This window comes from Myiozetetes cayanensis, unplaced genomic scaffold (assembly GCF_022539395.1).
Source record: "Myiozetetes cayanensis isolate MyiCay16 unplaced genomic scaffold, myiCay2020 scf14, whole genome shotgun sequence".
Taxonomy (NCBI): domain Eukaryota; kingdom Metazoa; phylum Chordata; class Aves; order Passeriformes; family Tyrannidae; genus Myiozetetes; species Myiozetetes cayanensis.
Genome location: NW_026087048.1, coordinates 7664269 through 7684118, shown reverse-complemented (window position 1 = coordinate 7684118; position 19850 = coordinate 7664269). Strand labels below are relative to the sequence as shown.

Below are 19850 nucleotides of genomic sequence, written 5' to 3'. Positions count from 1 at the left end.
AGTACCTCTTAGCTTTCATGGAGCTTTTAGCCATTTGCAGCTGCTACTGCAGATAACATTTTATTGGGAGATAGAACTTTAAAAAAACACAGAAATTGTCACAATAGCAAGAAATATTAACAGATTTTAACACTTGCTTATAAATTGATAATAATGCTTAATGAAATCATGACTACACTTTAAAGCAATTAAGACAAGAGAGATTTCTTTGGAATACATAGTATGAAATAATTTGCTTGGAAAGATATAAATTTTATGTAAGTATGCAATGATGAGAAGATAGAGGTGATTTAGTCAGAACCATTAAAGCTGACACTAACTGCCCCTGCAGTGACAGAGCAATAGAAAACGTTGCGGCCTCATGATTTCAAATCCTGTTTTGCTCCTACAGATATTTTTTTTCCCTATAACAACCAGCAGCCTTCATCACAGAAACGTAAATAATAACTGTTATGAAAAGTACATTTATGTTTCTTCTCCAGCAAAACCTTGAGAATCAGAAGGTGGAATGAGTACACTAAATGCAAAGGGACTGTAGGTGTGCACTGTGCAGATAAGTTTAGGATACAGCATTTAGTGGCTAGATATGTATGTAGAGAGCGTATATTCATATATTCCTTTGGCAACACTCCAGAAAGGCAGCGAGAAGGTTCTGCTCACAGTCCCCAGCACTCCCTGTACAGACTGCACCATGTCATCAAGTAGTCACAGTGTGTTCCTGAAAAAAAGTGTTTGTTTTTACTAATTAGCCATTAATGGGAGCTTTATTGATCTGGAGACCTAGAGCTGTAATGTAGATTGCAAAATGCTTTGCAAGGTGTTTGAACAAAATGAACGTATGTAGCACATTTATCTTTTCATTGGAGCTTAAGTGCATTCATTCATCAATGACTGTCTTGCCTGAAATCTTAGGAAAAATTCTTCATTGAGGGTGGAAGAAGAGAAGAATCTGTCCCAAGTTTTCTGAAGACAGCTTTAGGACTGAAAAGGGAATTTAATGTGGTTTTGTATTCAGCTTACATATATTTCATATATCTATAGTTTACATAGTCAGCATGGCATCAAAGTGGTAAACATGTTTTGTTCCAAATCTAGTAGATCAGTAGTCATCTTCTCTTTTAAGTATTTATGCTAATATATGCATATTTTTTATTTTTATTTTTTTAATGCAAGAAGGAGGGAGCACTCAAGGGACGAGTGGGACAGCAAAAGGAGCAGGGCTGTCTTGTCAGGCCTTGCTGAGCAGCTGGCAGTGATCTCTGCACGGGTGCAGCTGCTTGCAGAGGGAAGAAGTGCCCCAGCTTAGGTTTGCAGGAAGCACCACTGGTTTATTGGTTTACTGCTGCATCATTCCCAGGAGCACACAAAGGGAGCTGTGGGTGCAGCTGCTCTGCCCCGAAGGAATCCTCTTGTGAAGGACAAAATTTACTTATTGCCTTCGAGGACATTCAACCAATGAGCTCCTTTTCTCTTCCATCCTCTCCCTTTCACAGTCCAGGAAAGCCTAATGTGGTCCCTCAAGGATGACACACCCATTTTCTGCATATCTATAGTGAAACAGCTCAAAATTTAAATGGGAAAAGATAATGGAAATTTCCATGGAATTTCTAATAATTTGCCATAATCATAATTTCAGACAGAATTACAATGCAACACCAATCCGAAACTTCACACTCTATGTTCGTCTCTCTTAAAGTTTTTTAAAAACTTTTTCCCTTTCCCTCAAAAGCAATCTATTCTCTACTTGTGCTTGTAAATATGCCTTGATTTGAAAGTTTGTTGGGTTTTTTTTAGATAAAGAATTTAAACTGATTCCACTCTTTGCAACCTGAAAGAATGCTGCAAATATTTGTCCAGTTTTGGCATAGAAATACTTCAGATCAGGAGGACCAAAATTAAAATCTGGTATATTTTTTTTCTTCCCCCAACACTTATTTTTTTTTACCCTGGGAACTCTGTAGCAGAGATGATGAGTTATCTCAAAAGCTATAATCATAAATTCAGCTACACGTGACCGCTGTTATTTCTAAAAGTTCATTTAAGAATTTTACTCAGAATTGTACATCTGAAACTGAGGGCTTTCTCAGATAACTTTCCTCTATGAACAACCATATTTGTTTTTCGTTTTAGCAATACTTCCATGCTGGAGGGAGTGGGCTGAAAAAGAATTTCCTGGAAAAGAGCCCAGACCTACAGTCCCTCAAGTACGCTCTGAGCCTTTACACACAAACTACAGACGCCTTGATAAAGAAGTTTATAAACACTCAGACTTCTCAAAGTAAGTGATCTATAAAGGGACATAAAACTACATCAGATTATATTTTAAGTGTTTTACATGATTGATTGCCAGTCATGTTCTCCACACACTTGTATTTTAGAGTTTATGGTCACAAATGGTGATGTTATCTCACATCTAATGCTGTTGGCAATCGATGGAGCTTTTCTGAGGGCAGTTCCTTTAGTGCCTTGTCACTGCACAGGTCCAAGAGCTCTGCATGAACACTGAACATCAGGGTTATTTGTAGGAGCTCTCCACACACAGCCAGGGTTGTGGAGGCCATTCCAGAGTGCATGTTATAACTGCAGAGACAGTAAACTCATCGACCACATTGGCAGCTCTGGATACCTTCTGAGCTGGAGGATATTAATTACTAATCACAAATAACTGCAGAAGGTTAAAACCCTTTAGAGGTTTCCTTTTGTGATTAAGAACAATAAATTATGAGCAACATGTCCTTAATGTAGCACACTGATTCCATGTTACAGAACCCACATTTCTAGCAGGTCAGCTGTGGATTCAAAAGGATTAGAAGGTTTTTATATGTTAAAATACAACATTTTTTCCCTGTCTAGATTTCTTCTCTTTGTGCATTTCAGAATTCAGATTCAAAACCACTCTGCTAAAAATGGCACATTTTTTTTTTTATGCCTGCTATTCAAAATTTTGATACTTTCCCAAAAGTAAATCATGATATGGTATTAGATATACTTTGAATCTGGACAAGAGTAACACTGAAGCCACTTTTTCCTGCTTGAGAATTTTGGTGTAGGGCACCAAAAACACTGCAGTACAAAGTCCTCTCCATTTAAAATACACGTCATTCGTTAATGGTTTATTTCAGGAGAGGACTTTCTGTGGTTTCAAAAAGAGGACAAGAGTTCATGGTTATACTTTCAGGCAAAGAGTCCTTCTATTTTCAAAAATAGGTCTTCTGGACCTAGGACAGTACATTCAGGAACTGCTTCTATATGGCTAATGTGCACTATATTCCAAGCTGAATGTTTTCTTTATTCTAGAAAGTGCAAATTTTTGCACAATAGTAATCTTCACTAAATTTCCTTTGAAGGTAGTGGGCATTTGTAAAAATGGCCTGTCTGCCTCTTGGTATATTTGGGAAAGATTATAATTTGCTGATCCATAATAAATTACCCTGCTTATAAGAATCAGAAGTTTTAATTTGACAGTTAAACTGGAAATCAATTGCTTTTACTTCTGAAGTACAGGATGTTACTCACAGTATAAATGCCATGAAACATTAGTTTTGCAGCTTGCCCCAAGATTAATTCCAAGGAATGATTTCCTAAGCCATTTCCATATTAAACTGAGGATATCCCTCTTAATAATTTGTATATTACAAGTGAGAAAATTGCTATAAAACACTAATATGTAGGGAATAGATTCTTTTTTCCCCTCAGAGGAAAAAAAAAAAAGAAAAAAAAAAGAGAGATTAACAATATGGATTTAGGCAGAAAATTATTACTTACTAGTGTATTTTGCTTTTCTTTATATCTTTATATTCTATATACCTTGATACATTTATTGTAACTTCAGGAGCAAAAAATTATCTAGGTTGTAGCCATAAGTAGAGATCTTTTATAAATCCTGAACAGCAAAATTGAATTTTCTGATTTTCATTGTGATTTCAGCCTGAGGTCTGTGTTCATTTCTGTGCACACATTAGCAGGCCTATATTTGCACACCAGTATTGTTAGAAATGTAGCCACTGGGAATGAAGTTAAGGAAAAGTGACTCATAGGTTTTCGTTATCCTTTAATTTAAAAGAATTAAATCCTCATCTGTTATGACCTCCAGCCTCACAGCTGTAGCTGTATCATTGGCATTTACTTTAAATGACCCTCTTTGCAAAGCAGAAACTTTCTTTGGAGTATAATTAGATTTAAATTTGCCATCCTATTTGTGCACATTTCCAATCTATAATCAATAGATAGCTGGATGTAATTAAACTCAAAACAACAGAAAAAAAAAGGAATATTTTAAATATAAAGAAAATACATATTAAATAATAACTATGACTAGATAAAAATGGATACTTGGTTTTCCCTAATGACTACTGGAATCAGACAACAATCAGGCTTCCCACAGGTGAAAATACTTTTTCACTTATCATGTTAAGCTGTAGTTTTTCTAAGAAATTTGTTTAATTGGTGTGAGAAGGGGGAGTTAATGTTAAACACACACAAAGCATAAGGTTGGACTCGATGATCTTGGGGGTCTTTTCCAGCCTTAGTGATTCCATGATAACAGCTCTGTAAAAGTGTATGTTGTGGCCCCTGATACATCCTGTATTCATGCAGATGCAGGATCAAGTTCAGCAGGAATAACCACATTGTCCAAGGAGATGATTTGCACCATTTCTAAAGAAGGAGGACTGCCTGAACCAGCATTTCCATTCTCAGCCTTTGTGCCTACTCGTTCCTAAAGAACTTCTTGGCAACAAAGCAATTTGCATAGGCAATACTAATAAAACCATTCCTAACTTTTAAAACGATGACTCAGGGATTCATAGTTTTTCCTGTGGTGATTTAACAACACTAAATATTTGAAAGTTAAACTCTTACTGCCTTTTTCAAATACATCATGAGACTACATCATTATGGACATATGCTTTAAAAGCAAGTTGTCACCCAGACAAGAATGAGGAAATTAACTTCTGTAATCTTACTCTGACGACTTTTCCTCTTCAAAGCACCTCCACAGACTGTTTTCAAAGCAGACAAATGTTTGAATGACAATGCTGAGCACATAAGTCAGCAGTAACTTTTTCAGTAACTGAAATAATTTTCAGTAACTGAAAATATTGCTTATTTTTTGCTTTTCTTTTTTCTCCATATAATGATTTGTCATGGCTGAAGATCTTTATTTTTCAATTGTAACAATTCTGTGCTGCAGGAAGTTGTAAATTTCATTGCTCATGCAGCACTGTGAAAACAAATCTGTAACCACAGTATGAGAATTATTTATTAGACAACATATTTCTTTTATCTTTAAAGTTCATACAGACAGTACAGGTACCAGATTAGCACACTTAGTGACAGCTTAAGTTCTGTCATATGCTATCATATTAAAAACCTGGATTTCTCCCTGGCACAAAAGGAGAGAGGTTTCTCTTCAATTGCATCCCCACTGCTATCCCAGATCTGCCACACACTTTCAACTTGTTTGGAAATTACATTCTGCAGAAACTGTGATCTTTACAGATTTAAACATTGGTGTCAATAGGGAGAAATTCATCTTATTATAGTCCCTTAGTATAAATATTTCTAGGAAATTAAGCAAAACCTACCAGCACTTGTCCTATTTTAATACCAGCCCACACATGTAAAACACACAGAGCAGCATTGCATTCTCTTTTGCAAATAAATTACTAGCATTGTTTGGTAGCAAAACTTTTGTAATACTACATACAATGAATCATAAACTGCTAATGAATTTTGTTCCACCTATCTGAACTTCACATTTAACACTAACCAGGAGGGAGTCAGGTGATTCTGCAGTGCCTGTTGTAAGCGCATTCTTCTGGATCAGTGTTTTCTTATTCAACCATAACTGGTGCTAGTGCTGCCAAGAACCAGTTCATGGAGCAGGTCACTTTTGGAGTCTTCAAAATGGACATTTATACACATCTCAACGACTTTTAAAAACCTTAAGGCAGTTTAGTGAAGAGAACTGCATTTCAAAGCCTGAGTGACCAGTATTTAACATGCTCTGTGGTCATTGATACTTCTGCAAAGAGTATATAAAACACAGCCAAGTGAGAATCTTCTGGCATCAGTACACCATTACCACACAGATCACCCAAGGTTCAGATCTCCAATTGATCTTGTTTCCTCTGGACTTCTGTCAGCTGTAAATTGTCGCTATTAGATTGAGCACTAATGATAACAAACATTAGCTCATACTGTGAAACTGGGTGGTTTTTTCCTCTAAATTCAGCTGCAGGATAATATGCTTGCATAAATTCAGACTATAATATGGATTGTTTTCAAAATCTTTTGTGACCAAACAATTGTTTATGCACACTACAATTGTGCCAAGAATGAATCAGTTGTAAAATAGCAGCACATGGCCAAGCCTGACCTGTAAAACCCAGCTCAGTTGCAGGAACCTGGGGGTTCAGTGCTGGATGGCCAGAACACACCATGGCTGGGTAACAGGGGGAAAGCAGCCAGCAAATCAGCCCAGGATATCAGGGAAAGCTCCAAGCCTTCTGCAAATGGCCATATATTTTATATATTGATGTATTTATTCAAGTTATCAGCCTACAACAGCTCTAGACAAAATGGTCACATTTCAGTTCAGGCAGGACAAGTTAATTTTAAGTAAACTTGAGCTAAATTCAACAACATACTCACAATGAAGGCAAAACTATAAAAACCAAAGGGCAAACTCTTACTGTATTTCTCTGTTTCAGAAGAATGCTGAAGTAAAACTATATCCATAGCTACTGGCCTATTGTATGAACTTTTCTACTCTATGGTATATTTGACTTACCATTACTCAATGCTGAGAGCAGAACAGGTGAAGCTTCTCTAAAATAATTCCTAAAAAAACAGAGAGGCAGTCACCTTTTTATTGAATTAATAACTTCACTTCCTAAACTACTTAATTAAAGGATATAAAAATAAAAATTATATTTATGCTTGTATTTAAAGAAGTGCCTTAAATCTTCAGTAGTTTCAGAAAGTCTGTGTTGTGAATATTTGCATTTGGTTAGCATCAACTCTAATAACACTTGAACAAATATTATTTTAGCTTTAGCAATGTACATAAAGACAGCACCTCAAACACAGTGTCCTGAATTAGTTCTCATTTATTAGCACTAATTTCTCCAAAGTAAATATCACTGTTGCATCAAAAATGGTTATTTATTGGAAATAGAGAAATATTTTTTCTTATAAATTTACAGCAGCTTAGCTTAATAAACCTCATTAGAGAATGCTGCTGTTATTGTAAGATAAACAACAGTAATAGGTAGTGGCAGGACTGCAGTGTATTTTTTAGCTTGACTAAATAATTTGTATTACTTAAGCAGAAAAATCAATATTCATCTCACAACACAGAGCTCATACTGCAATCCCTACTTGGGTGTTTACAAGGCTGCAGAAAAGGCTTTGCTCTCCCATCAGCTGGCCTGTATCAGATTTCTTCATTCTTATGACAGACAACTGAAAGGCAAAAGGGGAAGATGCATCTGAAAACAAGAAAATATAATAAGCATGTTTACCTAATGAGATTGAGTATCTCTAACAGGAGCTCCACACTTGTCTTGTGAAGTCACCCACACAGGGAAGGAAGGTACACAAACAAAACTGAAGAGAAATTCTTTGCACCTGCCAAGCCAGAATTCACTTCTCTGTTCCTTTGCAACTTGTAATGGTACAAGGCAAAGCAGAACCTCAATACCTTTTTAAATGTATGGAATCACATTAAAATAATAAACTGATAGTTAACTCTAGTTTAGGCAAGCAGATAGATGACATCAGATGACAGAAAATAGAAATCGTTTAGCAGCTCTTGTAAATGCAAAAAGAAAATTTGTTTCTGCTTTTGCTTCTCAAAACTGTTGTACGATTAACTGTCATGTTTTGAAAGCTATACCTGTATTCTATCGGGAAATTTAAGTCCTGCAGTTCTCCATAACCTATACTTCAGAGAGAATTTAACTCAAGAAATAATCCCTGCTTCATCCACTGTAGTTTCAAATTGAGGTCAGAATCGTGTGTTACACAACCCTATTTCATGAAAGAAAAAAAACAGATCTGCATTACAAGCTGCAGAAATCAGTGCACAATTGCAAGCAATGTATAGGAACAAACAGGAGGAAATATAATAATAAAGAAACCTGTGGAATTACAACTACTAGAAATATTCTGGTGTATGCTGATAGAAAAATAAATGCATTCAGAATAGTGGTAGAAAACAAATATTTTTGAAGTTCACATATAGAAAACCAGACAGTTGGTAAAGCAGTTGACCTTTACAAAATATTCACCTAAGAGGCTATTATATTGGTGAACTTTCTGGTTGTTCCTTAAAAGACACAGTAAAGCACCTAAATTAGAAACAAGTTATATATTGGTTTCCTATTAAGTGTTCAAGAGAATAAACACAAGCTACAAGTATCCATCAATTATATGTCATCGGTTTTTAAAAGTAACTTCTTATTAGTATCAGTGGAACATTCAATACATATATAAACCTCTTAAGAGGCCTGTGTGTTGGCTGGTTAAAATGCTGGACAGAACACACACATGCATATACATGGAGGGTGATGCCAGTTGGACACACCCCCCCAGATCAAAGCTGGCTCATCCTGTTTCTTACCACACGGACAGAGCAGCAGCTCCAGATAAGGGAAGGTCACAATGGAGTTGTTCAGTTCCAGCCCTTGCTGTGTAAAACATGGCAGAGATGAAGGGAAAGGCCTTAACTGGGTTTCCACTGACACTCAAACCAGTACTTTCTATTAACACCATAATATTCTGCTTTTATATTATACTCTCTGAATGCCTCATATCACTCTGTCTGACACCACAGAAATTCCAGCAGGAGAGAATGTGTTTTGGTACTGTGGCGTTGTGCAGTTGTACAGAGAGGCTTACAGATGCTGCCGAATCCCCTGTCAGCCTTAATTCCGTCACACCAAGTGATCCGTAAGAGAAATTACTTCCGTTTTCTAATCAAATACAAACCTTCTAAATCTTTTCAATCTTTTCATGGCAGCCTGGTGAATAAATGGTTGCTGAAGTCAGCCTTCAAGAAACTGGTCTTGGTTCTCAGAACACCCCAACACAAACAATTATCAACCATTTGTGCAGCAACCTTTTAAAGCAGAGCACATGTTGCAGTTAGTGTGGTTATCATGATAAAATCAGGTTTCCCTGATGCTTTCCTTTTCTCTTAACAATTCAGCTTTAAATTACTCTTTGTATTAAATGAAAATGTTAAAAATACACTCAAGATTTTCATCTAAATCACAGAGTCTCAGGATCCTGTGAAAAATAACTCAATGAGTCACTCTAATCTTTTATCTTCTAATAAACTGGCAGATGAACGCCAGACAAATACATGTATTTTATTGACATCATCAATCAAAAGATGACAGATGTTTGTCTGAATTAAAATGCTCATTTCATAGCTTGTGTAATTCCTGGAGCACTGGGCACTGTGAAAGCTTGAATATTTGTTCAGCTTTTTCATTCTTACATCCTATATGGAAAGTAAGGTCAAAGCATAGGTCCAGTGTTTGAATAAACAGCTCTAAGCTGAAGAAGCTCGTGAGCAAATGGGATAGGGTAGGGTTACCACGGGCAACATTGCCAGGTCAGCTGGTTTTATGGTCTGGCTCACAGTGCTCAGTGAGCTTTTGTAAGTCTTGGGTAATAAAATCATGGCATGCATGATGATTAGTTTGCAGGTAGTTGTTTTTCCTCAGAGCTAAATTTCTGATTCTCAGGGAGGTAAAGGAGGTCTTGAATTCGTGAATCCTAAAAGCTGGAATAAAAAAAAAAAACAAAACAACAAATGACCCACAAAACACACACACACACAAAAATAAAAAAAATTAAAAAAATAATTTTAAAAGTAAGCCTCCACAGATTTAGAAACTTAATACAGTCATACAAACTGTTTCAGACTCTACCTTATTGTCTTTGACTATTCTGGGGCAAAAATACTTGCCATAACTTTATGAGTGCCTGGATGAAAAGAGGAGAAAGCCAAGAAACTACCAAAGTCTAGGGAAGAAGATAGTCTATAAAAGAACATCCAGCCCCAGAACTATAAAATACAAGAAACCCCAGACATTAGAAGGAGGCAGTGTAGATATACAGAGAGAGATTTGACCAACTAAGATTAAAGTGAAGGGAAAGGCTGAAAAAATCACTAAGAATGAATCACCTTCATTTAGTGTGGAAGTTGGGGAAATCAGAGAGCTCAAATAAATTGTGCAGAAAAGAAAAATGTGAATAGCCTAACATCGATTATAGATCCATGCCAGCTGGAAGGAGAGAAATCCCAAATACCAACATGGTCATCTTGGCAAATTATAAAAGTCCGAGGTCAATAAAAGAAAAAAATCCAATTTTTTAAAAAAGCTTGTCCTACATTATTATTATATAAGCACTGATTAGTTAAGTAAAAAAACATATTAGCATTTAAAGTCAAATGGGTGCTTGGTAAATATTAGATTCCTTTGCTCTTTAATGAAGCACTTCTTTTGCATAAAGTAAATTATTTAAATCATGTGTACCTTCTCAACCTAGGGGTCATTTTAGTCCTTCAGTAATTGTAAAGAACCATGAATGTATGGAAAATGAGAAGATAATTGTGTGAAGAAAAAAAAATAGGAAATTTAAGTAAAGGACTTCTGACAATGTATTTTTATGTATTCAATAAATTCAGACATTCAGTGCTTTTCTTTCAAAGCAAGTAACAGATTATTACATTGCAATAAATGCAGATAGAATAAAAACCTTTCAAATCCTAATAGAAGCTCTGTTTTCAAGCACCTGAGACCAGACACTGTTCTCCTTTGGACACTGTGCCAACTGCTTAATAGATTCCAGCTCCAGAAATGGAATCAATTCCTTCCTCAGACATACATAACTTCTTGCATTAAGAGAGGGATACAGCACATTCCTGACTTTTCTGGAACCTGAGATGAGAAAGACCACGAATCTCAGTCTGCATTGGGTTTTGGACACATGCTGCTAGTTTGGGTGACAAAGTTCAGCCTTTATTTTTCTACTGAATTTCCGCAAGCCTCCAGTTTTGACGATGCCTGCTTGTCTCATCCACCTAGTCTTACACATACACTCTGACAACTTAACCCTATACTTAAGGCTCAACAGATCTATAAACTCGACAGAAGGGTGAGGAAAAACACAATCTACATCATTAACTGATAAGATTTGGGGGGTTTTAATAAAACAGAACTTTTGAATAAAACACAATTTCCCAAACAAATCCTATAAGCTTTATGAATGCAATGCAAGTTTGGGGAAAGGCTCAGAGAGACAATGATTAGCTGCATATTGCTCTCATAAACACTTGGGAAGAAAAGGGCATGTTTTAAAATATGACTGTATAATTAGAATTGTCCTTGCAAGCACCAATAAACAAGAAAAGGCATTGCATAGACCACAAACACTTTACCAACTAATGCTTCTGGAGTACAGCATTTAAAAAAAAAAAAAAGAAAGAAAAAGACAGGGAAAAGGCATAAAATCTGTGTTATTGAAAGCTGTAATTGTTATTGGATAAAACAAAAATAATATGTCCCTAGGTGAAGAATGACAAAAACACTCCATTATTCTTCTCTTTTGCTACAAGATGACTTTGCAGCAGAAAAAGAATTCTTGTTATGCAAGAATGTCTTTTATCATTTATGTTGTGAGAAACAGACCCTCAAATAAAACCTCCTCCAGATTTAAGGATTTTATGTGAGACTACCAACAGGAAGATGAATATCAAAAGATCTTAAAGCTGTTTCAAATGAAGGAATTGTTATCATCAGACAGTACATAAGGCAGATGATGTTCCACATCATGAAATGATACATTAGTAATTATGTACAAGCTCTGCTCTCTTAACTATTCACAGCAGCATAGCTGTGGTGTTTGGAGAGTCAGAGCTGAGACCTGTGAACAGCACAATCATTACCTCAGCTTCTCAGGTTCGTTTTGTCACTCTCATTGAGGTCCATGCTGCATACCAATGCTCCTTGGAGCCTCCAAACCAAACTGCTCTGAATATTTTCCATTATTTTTTTAAGAACTCATGAAAGCATCCCAGTTTCCATGCCTCAACTTCCAGAACAGCTGAAAAGTACACTCCACCAGCTGTACTCCTCCTGCCATTTCAAGGCCTGAAATTCTGTTCTTAAATTTTATGCTAGTTCATCCTCTGTGAATCCCATTTATTTCTGCTGGGGTCTTTTATTATGCAAAACTAGAAGTCATTTTCCAAAGTACTCCTCATTTGAAAACTTCTTGCTTCTAAGGGATCAAGGAGCACAAAGGAGCCCTTCCACAGTAATGCTTTTGTGCACAATCACAGATTGATTCAGTAGGATTCTCTTGCATTTAGCAGGAATATCATCATAGAAAATACAGGGAGCTTCTGTTGTTACAAAATATACATGACCCATTTTTCCCTTGCATTTTCTGCTGTTTTCTCTACCAGAGCCCACAAGTTCACACTTCTCCAAAGATACCTACAAAACAATAGAAGGCAGGGGAATTTGTTTCTCTGTGCATATGTAGCCAATATCACTACCATGACCATGATTATCATGCTGTATTTTAAATCACATGAATATCCTAACAAATAAAATGTAAAGCAGAGTTTAGAGTGCAAGCAGCAATAGTTAAATATCCATAAGGTTTTCAAAGGAAAATCATTTACAAGTTTGCTAATCTTTGAATGAGTTATATTACAGCACTTAAAGGAAGAGAAGTGCAGTCATCCTCTGCAGTGCAGGGCTAGATATTTACTGTCAGTTAAATTGGCTTATTAGATGTGGTAGGATAAATGGACCTTTCTGTAGTGCAATCAGAGTCACTAATTCCTGCTGTGACTTTACAAGAACTGGTAGCAAGAAAGAAAACAAAACCCAGCAGAAATAGGCAGATCAGAGACTTTAAAATTAGGTGCCACAGTTCTTGAACGTCAACAAGAGCTGCTCTAAGCAAATATTGAATGTCCTAAAATTGTATCTCTAGTTTGCTCAGCAGGTCAGAAAGAGAGAGAAAGATGGATGGGGTGGTCATTGAAAGAAAACGAGTTTATATTCTAGACTCCACTAGAAATTGTCTCTGCTGGTTGAGACATTCTGCTGCAGGAGGTTTCCTCAGCAATACTGAATGTAGGATCATTTTAATGTCAGCTGCTTTCAGTACAAAACCATGGGATGCTTTGCAGAGGTTTCTTTATAACCGTATCAAGCAGATCTGTGCACACAGGGCTAATCCCACCATAGATCTCTGGTACTGCTTAGAGCAGTGTTGTGAATTACGGCCTATCAGGAGAAGGAATGGGAGATCTGTTAGAAGACCTTTGCAAGAATATCCTTTGCATAAGTTAATTAAAAATTTGGAGAAACAGAGCAAGCCTTATCTTACAGATTCATAGATTTTTGTTTTGGTAAAATCATACATGGCACTGTTAGAGGTTAACAGAGCAAACTCCACTATGAGCATCATCCACAGGCTGTTGCCTGAGCTATCTAAAAAAAAATGCTAATTATTTTCTTTTACAACACTCCTGATTTCTCCTGACCAGGGTTTGGTTTGGGGTTTTTTAAACTAGAGGCTAAAACAAGTAATTTGCACTGCCTGATATTTTCAGTGATATTCAGCATCAGCCTAACTCACCTTCCACTGCAATCGGAAGTAAATTATTATTAATTGTGACTGGGAGAGAGTTCAAGAACTTCTCATTCTCTCAGCACATTCAGTTTATCCTACACATTCAGTGGCCCTAAGATTTAAGTGTTGCAAATTCCTAGTTCTTTTCTCCTGTCCAACTTGGCATTGAGAGCTTTTCAATCAGAACAAAAGATTAAAGACTGAAGAGTTACAGTATGTTCAACTCAAACTTCAGAACTGAAGGAAGGCTATCCATGGAATAAAAAGCATTGTCCATAAAAATGTTCACCACCACAAAAAGAACCCATTAAGTTTGAAATCCATGCATTGTATAACAATTCAGAAAGGTGGGATTTTGCAGTATGAAAGAACAAGACAGATTAATGCTCCAGGACCTCCAGTCTCTACTCTCTTTGATTTACTTTACAGCATCACAAAGCCAATGAGAACACCCTATATAGAAATATATATCATGTATAGTATTGGAGTTCTACCCTGGATAAGCTGCCTTCTGAATTATTGGTGTTGTCTTCATTTAATCCACAAAAATATAAGGGAAGGCTTTTTCACACAAGTCAGCACTGTGGGTTAAAGGTAACTCCATTAAAAACATGCTACTCAGATACATGGCCTAAGGACACTGTGTTTGCAAGAGAAAAGAAAATCAGCATTAAATTTATGACCTTGACCAAAGAGAGTTCCCTTTCTCTTCCCAAATAAAAACAAATTTTACTGTAGTTGGCTAATACTTTGGTTTACCCTTCTCAATAAAGCTATTCTACTAATTTTATTTAGCTTTTCTGGTCCATTTGATTCCTAACTTTTTATAGAAGTTCTTAAACAAAAATTACACATTATTTATTGTGAGCAAGATGAGGAATGGTTCACCAGCTTAGAGTGCAGCTTTAAGTAATTATGCAAATACAAAAAGAAACTTAATTGCTGTAATTGAAACTAAACTGCTTGTCATTAAAAAGCTGATATCTAATAAATTCCTTTTTTCTATGTCAGTAGTGGTCCAAACCCTCTGCCTATTACTGAATCCAACACAGGTACTCTGCAATTCAGAAGTGGTAGCTATAACTACATTAATATATTGACACTGTATATTTTTGCTAAAACACTGTTGACTATATTCCAAAAGTAGATTTATTACAATTCCAAGCCAAACTCACCTGAAAGCTGGAAAATGCAGGAAAATGTTCAAGGTTCTCAGCACATTAAATGATTACTGAATTTCCACATTTTGATATATCAGGGAAAAAAAAAGAAAAAACCTTGTTCTCTGAAGCAGTAACACTTGGGGTAAGAGAATTTAATTGACCTTGCAGTGTTCATCCAGTGTAGAGAGTGTAATTACAGATCATGCCAACACAATGAATAAACAGCACTGTGGAACTCCTTTCTAGGAAGCCACTGGTGAGGAAATTCAGAGGAAAAAAACCCAACAAAACAAACTATGCATGATAAAGGAACAAAAATATTCTAGGTATAAACTAATTTGTGGCGGGAAATCATTTCCCCCTTTATTATTACATAAAACACTCTTCTCCCTACCCCTTCCTTAATTCCTGTAAGAACTGCTGGAAAACTTCTGAAGGAATGTTTGATTCTCCTCACATATAGATTGATGGGGAACCAGTGGGTAAGGAATTTCTGTATAAATAGAAGGAAGATGAATTCATTCCTCTGCTACCCCCAGAAACAGTAGGCAGTTATAAAGGGGTAGTAATTCGTATGTGGTTCACAGAGATTACACTGGGGCACAAGTGCAGCTCACAGAATTCAACACTGAGAGTCACCCAAGCAAAGAACAACACATCCAATTTTATGTTGTACTGTTCTAATCTGATATATTAATGGACCTTTCAATACATACTGAGAATCCTTTAAAAGAATCATTCTGTGCAAATTGACTTAAAACCTCTGTTGGTGCTCAAAAGCAAAACTTTTAAAATTGAAGTTTCTGGTTCCTCTGCCATCCCTTCAACCTTCCTCTTTTTTCTTTAAGCCTCTCTGTCTGTGCTACTGAAGAACTTTAATAGTTTGCTGAGACATAACCCCCAGTAAAGGATTCATCAATAACAACACAGAAGTAACTTACCAAATTCTTACTGTCAGTAAGATTTTTGGGGTGCACATGGAAGGAAACAAAGTTTGACAAAACCACCGACTTTTGCATTTCTAGATACAAACACATCTGATGACAACAAAAATGGAAAGTTCCAGATGAACAGGATAATTTATTTTATTGAGGCACTTGACACTGACATTTGCTTTTGCCAGGTACTTTTGTGGCAAAATCATTTATGAATCTGTAACTGATTCACACTTAAATGTGAAACACATGTCAGAAATGTCTAAGTGTTTCTGACAGAAAATACCACTCAACTTTCACTACATCTCCTGAAGCCAGATGTGCTAACCTATTAATTATTGTTTCAGCTCAAACTGCTAATAATTCCGTGGGTGAGATATCTATACAGGTGGATGTCTCCACACATCCTGGAACTGGGGAGCATAAAGTCACTGTAAAAGGTAAGTTTCCAGCAGCTAACCTTAAAAAGAAAGCAACAACAAAGAGCAAACCCCCAAGGACTACATCCTAAGTAAAACACACCAATAATAAAAAATATTAAGTATTACAGTCCTTGTGAAGCTGTGAGTATGCTTCAGGTGATTAGGAATGTGCTTTTTCCTTGCTCAACATCAACAGAAGTCCAGATTGTGCACTTAAGTACTGTCTGTGCTTCTCTGTGTAGACAGTTAAAATTTAAGTTATAAAGTTGGAGGTATAAATTAAAACGTGTCAAAATATCCTCTATATTGCTTGTATATCATTTAACTTTCTAAAAGCTGCAGCAAAGCCGGCTGGTGAATGACTGCACTAAGCATTAAGAATTTGCCTTTTTAACACAATGTCTTTGTTCTGCACAACCTGAATTTCAGAGAGAAACCCAGTATCACTCAGATTAGTATAAGCTGATTTTTTAATTACAGTGAAGGTAACTGACAAGAAAAAAAAAGGCTGTAAATGTAAAGGATTTGTAAAACACATGTTTATGTTTGATACTGTTGAGCCCAAAAGTAGTCAGACACCTTTACTTGGCAGAGAACAGGTAAAGCTCCTCCTGGGCTTGCCAGGTATTGGTATCCTACAGGAAAGCTCTCAGGTCACCTTTTGTTGGATATACAAAGTCATGCAGGGTAATTAATTGGAAGTCTTCCAAACAGAAATTTATTTAACTCTGTTTCTTTTATTTCCTTATAGTTGTGGCAATTAATAATCTAAACTGGCAAACGACAGCCATGTTCCGGCCGTTTGTGGAAGTTTGCATGTTAGGCCCTAAACTAAGTGACAAGAAAAGAAAACATGGAACCAAGACAAAGAGCAACACGTGGTCCCCAAAATACAATGAAACTTTCCAATTGTAAGTCTCTTTTGTCTGCTCTTTGCATATTTTGTGCGAATTTTTGCCGTTAAATCAGTAAGAACATAAAAAACCCCATCCTAAGGCTGCTATACACGTCAAAATCCATAGATAGAGACTCCACTTCAAAATTATTTACTCATTTGTATCTTATATTTATATGAAGATGAATGGCAGCCACTCAGCTCTCAGTCTTGTAAAAGCTGGTTAAAATGCATAATTCATTTGCCTACAGAGGAATAGCTGGTTTTATACCTAGAGATCCATTGGCCTCAGTAGTTATGTGGACTGAAGTATGGATTATTACTGCTACATATCTGGGGCTTTCTGCCTATAGAGATATGTAAAGGGTTGCACATTGTTAAGAGTATTGTTATCTAATTCTGTTATCATTTAATCCTTAAAACTGTAAGAAATTTTCACCTAACCTGAAGTTTTAAATATAGTACTTCTCATAGCACTCCTCGGTGTTTACTCCTCCTCCCTTTTATAAGTGAGACCAATTTATTTTCATCCTCTTATCCTCCAGTCCTGACTGGGAATGAGTTCAGTCTGACCACAAAACTCCATTTGATGTTTGTTACCAGTGATTTTCTAGGGAAAGGTAACTGCCTATTTTAGGTTATGAGCAAATTCTCTGTTCCTGTTCAGGTCAGTGGGAACAGAGGCTACATCACCAGTAGCATCTGAGAAATTAAACATGTAGGAGGTTTAAAACTAAATTATATTTGTTGCAACAAAATGGAACAATGAAAGTTAAACTACCACTATCACTTTAATTTTTCCAAGATTTCTAGAGCGAATTCATTCCTTGGGGGAATTCAACTGAACTCCTTGTTCTAAATTCACAATTTTTAATCCACACAGCATGCTGAGTAATGAAGATAAGCCAGGAGCCTACGAACTTCACCTGTCAGTGAAAGATTACTGCTTTGCTCGGGAGGACCGAATTATAGGAATGACAGTCATTCAGCTGCAAAGCATCGCGGAGAAAGGGAGCTGTGCCTCCTGGTACCCCCTGCTGAGAAACATCTCCGTGGATGAGACTGGGCTAACCATTCTTAGGATACTTTCTCAGAGGAACAATGATGAAGTTGCTAAAGAGTTTGTAAGACTTAAAACAGAAACAAGATCTGCTGAAGAAACGGCCTAAAATCCTCGAGTAATGCAAGATTGTCACCGCCAGAACATAGATACAATGCTGTTGTCTGAATAGTGCATGCATGTGCAAATCTGTGGGAATGTTTAACTAACTATGTTTTCAGTGTTTGCCAGTACTTATGTACTATATTTGCAAGGTATGTCAAGGAGCTGTATATCTTTTATACATATTTTGGTCTTTGGTAAAGTAATTGTTCCAATGAAGTGCCAAAACTAAGAGTAAATGTTTCATCAGATCTTTTGAAACGTTGATTTCACCTCATCACAATTCCTTTATTTTTTAACATTTATTAATAAATAATTAGCTTTTTTAACTGATTAATAGGTTGTCTCTGTTAAATTACTGTGTTGCTTATTCTAAATTAAGTTACCTCCTTTACCATTATTTTACAAATGAGGTACCTAGTTTTCTTCAAACTATCATTTTATCCAAGCCTCATTTTAGGTGTCTTACTGATAACTTTTTCTATCATTACTACAGATGCAGTTACTTATAGAAAGTGTTTGTAATTTTATAATTACCAATATAAAGTAATGATTTTTGCATAAAAACTGAAAAAGGATGGAAATATTTTATGCTAATCTCTTTTCCAACCTTTCATAAATATCACTGTGAAGAAATGCTGTTAAAGCAGGTCCTCAAGAAGCTGTGCTTACCAGAGTTTGTTACTGATGTTTGATATCTTGAGATAACTTTGTTCTTCAAAACTGCCATGGTAATATCATATTTGTATTAAAGAGTAAGTCAGTATCTGTAGAACAGATTGCTGTACAGTACAGTATATGTGCTTTTAAAAAGTCATTTTTTAAATGATATGGTACTGTACAAGGTTTGGTAGTTTGGGATATGTAATGCCGGTTTGTGGTTTGTTTCTAGAAATTGTTTATGAAAAGAAAAGATGCTGTGAGCATTTTCACTCAGAGTTATAACGTTGCTTTACATACTTAGCTGTAACATCAGTTAAGTGCTTTATTTCTTTAATTATTTTTTTTTTTTTAGAAATGTTCAACAGTTTGTACTTATGCAACATTACTATGTATTGCACTAAAGCAAACTCTGTGTCCTGTAAATATATTTAGTGAGGAATTGTAAAATAAAGTATGCAGAAACTGCTTTCTAGTTTTGTCATTTGATATTATTTATGTAACTATTGGGTTTATGTGCATGTGAAGCCCATGCAGTGGGCTTACTATATAACTTTATAATATATTAAAGTAAGATTTGCACTGTCTATCATCTGGCTGTTTTATAAGTATAAGAGTTGGCATTTCGGTGTCTTAAAAAATAGAATAAATTAGGTAGATATATATATAGATATATAATATAATGTTGTGTAATAATACACATAGTGTTCTGTAATTATACAGGTTTGTCATTGGTTTTGGTCACAAGTGTTTCTAGTTACACAGGTTGGAGTTGCAGCTTTGCTTCAGGGAAGAAATAACTAAGAGGAAGGGAGGACATGACGTAGCTGGAATGTTGATGCCAGCCTTCTAAAAATGTGGTGCATGACTCCATAGAGGCAAACCAGATTCTTTCCAGGAGAACCTTTTGGGAGATATTTAAAAGAGATTTTAAGGAGGTCT

The 19850-nt window shown here is 36.0% G+C and overlaps 1 protein-coding gene across 1 annotated transcript in view; it reads left to right on the top strand.

The window, feature by feature from the left end:
• Nucleotides 1-19377, top strand: part of UNC13C (unc-13 homolog C) — a 138516-nt gene extending 119139 nt beyond the window's left edge. Inside the window, exons 29-32 of the mRNA XM_050309689.1 lie at nucleotides 2131-2278; nucleotides 16117-16209; nucleotides 16943-17102; nucleotides 17970-19377. Coding sequence (XP_050165646.1) covers nucleotides 2131-2278; nucleotides 16117-16209; nucleotides 16943-17102; nucleotides 17970-18255 — 687 coding nt within the window. The 3' untranslated portion in view covers nucleotides 18256-19377. The remainder of the gene's footprint in view (nucleotides 1-2130; nucleotides 2279-16116; nucleotides 16210-16942; nucleotides 17103-17969) is intronic.
• The last annotated feature ends 473 nt before the right edge of the window (nucleotides 19378-19850 follow it).